The sequence below is a fragment of the Protobothrops mucrosquamatus genome, unplaced genomic scaffold, assembly GCF_001527695.2.
Source record: "Protobothrops mucrosquamatus isolate PMUCROS unplaced genomic scaffold, P.Mucros_1.0 scaffold3297, whole genome shotgun sequence".
NCBI classification, from domain to species: Eukaryota; Metazoa; Chordata; class Lepidosauria; order Squamata; family Viperidae; genus Protobothrops; species Protobothrops mucrosquamatus.
In genome coordinates this window covers 1-3,639 of record NW_015389287.1, presented here as the reverse complement: position 1 = coordinate 3,639, position 3,639 = coordinate 1, and the positions used below count along the sequence as shown (strand labels likewise).

Below are 3,639 nucleotides of genomic sequence, written 5' to 3'. Positions count from 1 at the left end.
GCAGGGCCAACAGGACCGTCCTGGAATACATAGGTCCGGCGAAGGGAGTCCATGGCACAGAGGGGAGATGATTGTTTGGTAGATCTCAGGTCTTCTGACCAAAGCCAGGGAAACAAAGAGTCTGACCTCAAGGGGTAGTCCTTAAGTCCTCCAGAACCAGGTCCTCTAGGCCGGGGCGGGCCAAGTCCAGAACCAGGCCCCAAGTCCTCACCTGGCCGAGGCCGTTGAAAAGGCCGCTGAGGTCGCCAGAGCCGCTGGGAAAGCTCCAAAGCCGAAAGATCGCCGGAGGGGCCACCAACGCCACCGGAACCGGGATGGCCGAAAGGGCCCTCAAAGAGGCCGCTGAACAGGCCGTCAAGGCCATTGCGGCCGCCGAAACTGCCACCGAGGCCCAAAGACCACCAAAGGCCGCTGGAGGGGCCATCGGGGCCACCGGGGCTGCTGGAGAAGCCGCCCGAAGGCCACCGAGGCCGAAATGGATTGCCGAAGGGGCCGTTGGAAGGGCCATCGGGGCCGCTGGTACAGTTCTTAAAGGGCCGCCGAGGCTACCAGAAAGGCCCTCAGGTCCGAGAGGGCCGCAGGAAGACCGCTGAGGTCGTCAAAAATGTCTCCGCGGCCAAGGGAGACCACCAGCCGTTGGAGAGACCGCCGGTCGCTGGAAAAACTGCCAGCGAGGCCGCCGAGGCCACCAGCGAGGCCGCCGAAGGCCGCCGAAGGACGAAAAGCGAGGCCGCCAGCGAGGCTGCCAGCGAGGCCGCCGAGGCCGCCGAAGGACGAAAAGGCCGAACAGGCCGACAAACGGCTACCCGGTCGGCTCCACGTTCTCACGTCCCCTCGCATTCCCGGGGAACTCACCGGGGAGAGGTCAACCTGGGGACTGGTCTCCAGACGGGTCTCCGAACCTTCGGGGGTCTCCAAGGCCCCCCTCTGCCCATTTTCGGCTCCACTACAGCGGAGCTACAAAATGGGCGTCCGCCATCTTCAGGCATGCGCAGGGGTCTTCAAACTTGGCAACTTTAAGACTTGTGGACTTCTACTCCCAGAATTCCTCAGCCAGCCAGGGCTGAGGTGTTTCTGTTTCTGAAGATCAACCAGGAAAGGCTTGATCTGCAAAACTAAGGTGTGACCAGGCAAAAATCCATGTAGATTTTTTTTCTTATTTTTATCTTAGCTTCAATCCCCAATTTGAAGGAGGCCTATTTTATTTTATTTTAAAAAGTCCTGATTCCCTGCAGATGCAATGTTACAATGATTACTAGGTTATTGTGGCTATAAACTTTTTTGAGGACCGTAATTCAGCTGCCTTGGAGCAGAAAGGGGCTGTTGCATTGTCGATCCATTATATATCCTGCCAACGAAGGTATTGAGGGCACTACAAAATCTAATAGTCACCAAATTGGAATAAACTGACATACAGCAAGTTGTAATGTGTGTGACGCTCTGCCTGTCTCTTCCCTAGCAAGCAGGCAGCAAGTTCCGTCCTGTGCTTAGTTTGAAGAGTTTTGTAATCCATCTGCAAAATCCTGCTATTAGGTGGGTTAGGAAGTTATGATAATAGCAAGCTGAGGAAACTGCTATGAAGTATGCAGGCAAGTGCAGTATAGATTTTCTGTTACAACAGAGCAAGAGATGAGAAGTTTCTTGTTATTTAGTGGGTGAGAGATATCAGAGACACTGGTATCTGTGTTATGGTGGGAGAACCACAAACCTCTCTGAGCCATAAAAATTGGTCCTATTCAATTCGCAGAGATTTGGGATCTCTCCATGTCCAAATATTCAAATGATTTTTTTTGTGCTATGTTTTTGTACCAGATCACATACCTTAGAAATCCTGTATTGAGAAAGTTTATATTGTGTTAATTCCTAATCTTATGATTGCCCTGGTTACAGGGTAAAAAGCACTAGGATTTGAAAAGCCCATCTAGTCTGTAAATGATGGCATTTTAATTATGCCATTTGAGTAATTAAAGCCCCATATGTGATTTGACTCATTGCCAATTCTCATTTTTCTCATTCTCGACTAAACTTTGGGAGATAAAGACAGAATTAGCAAGTTACCAGGCTGAGTACAGAACAATTTAATTAACCTACTAGTGGAAATTTATTATTGTGACCCCCTTTGAACCATCAATATTTCAGTGTCCACAAAAACACAAACAGTAATGAGCTTATGACTATGAAGGACTATGTGCCGTTCTTTTAGTCACATAGTTAAACTGTTTTCACCATATACTAACAATACTGAGTATGAATATGACAAATGCACATTATAAAAGTTCACGTTTTCAGGAAGAAGTGATTAGAAGTAACTCTACCTCATTGCAAACAGTCATTTCATGCTGAAAAGGAGTAGGATTGAGTTCACTTATACTGCAACCGTCATAAGCATGAGTCAGTTGCCAAATGTCTGAATTTTGATCACATGACCATGGGGATGCTACAACAGCCATGTGAAAAATGGTCACAAATCACTTTTTTCAGTGCCATTGTAATTTTGAACAGTCACTAAACCATGACCGTTGTTGTAAGTCAAGGACTAACTGTAGTCTGTGGCTGTTTAGAAACTCTGCAAATGAATGAATCCTGGAATGCATCATTAGTGTGCAGAGTGGGGAAATAAATGGGTACCCCCAAATACACCCACCAAAAATAAGAAATAGTGCTTAAAATAGAGAAGAATTGCCAACAAGTGAAAGAAGAAACCTCATCTTAACAAAGAACATTTCACCAAATTAGGGAGCCAAAACAATTCAGGAGAAATATGTATATGCAGAAAGAGAAACATTTACATTCATTAAGAATCTGCTCATATTCAACAGCAAACAGCAGTCGTGAATTTAATTGGAATAACAGTATGGCAAATACAAATAAAGAAGCTGACTAAATGTACTTTGGGCACAAACGTTCTCCTTCAGCAGGAGATTTTAACCCACTTTCTATTTATCTGCTCTGCTACCTCTGAGTATAAGTAAACTCCACCTCCCCCACTTCTTAAATTAGCCTGAATGACATCTCCATAGATGGTTGCATTCATCTCCATTCATTCTTTGGAGTTTTCCTTTAGTGCAAATGTGTTCAAATGGACCTTGTTTTCTTGTTTATTTCATCCTGAAATAAATCAATAATCCATTGAGAAATCCCCATAAATAAGGCAAGTGGGAGAGAAGGATGTTCTTATATTTTAACAACATGGAAAGAAAGGAACAGCTAGACTACGTCTTGCTGTCATGAAAAGAAATCCAAGTCTATATAATATTTTGAAATGGTCACTTGTTGGCCAAACAAATTACTACTTATTAACATATACAATTTGAAAAATATTATAAACACAGAGGACATCCAGTGTCTATAGCTCAGATGGCAAGGCATTTGGGTAAAAGGTTCTATTCCTACTCTTCATCCAAACACATATGCAAATTATTTCTTTCCTTGGATCTGAGGATGTCTGCATTTTGATTGTAGGCCCATACAGAATACCATCAGAGGCAGGAAGAGTAGGCAGGCCAAGCTAAGCTAGAACTCTAGGTGAAGATGCTTGGGTGAAGCAAGCAAAACATGTCTGTATTTCAGTTTGTTTCTGTGTCTGAATCCTGTTGAAGTTGTGATTTTGCCTCAGAAACTTGGTAAATTTCAGCCTTG

General features: G+C 44.9%; 1 protein-coding gene across 1 annotated transcript in view; it reads left to right on the top strand.

Moving 5' to 3' along the window:
- LOC107297412 (glutamate receptor ionotropic, NMDA 3A-like) overlaps positions 1-985 on the top strand; it is a gene marked incomplete at its 3' end in the record, with an annotated part of 62,137 nt that extends 61,152 nt beyond the window's left edge. The window contains exon 3 of the mRNA XM_015826782.1: positions 351-985. Within this exon, the coding sequence (XP_015682268.1) occupies positions 351-985 (635 nt within the window). The remainder of the gene's footprint in view (positions 1-350) is intronic.
- Positions 986-3,639: the final 2,654 nt, after the last annotated feature.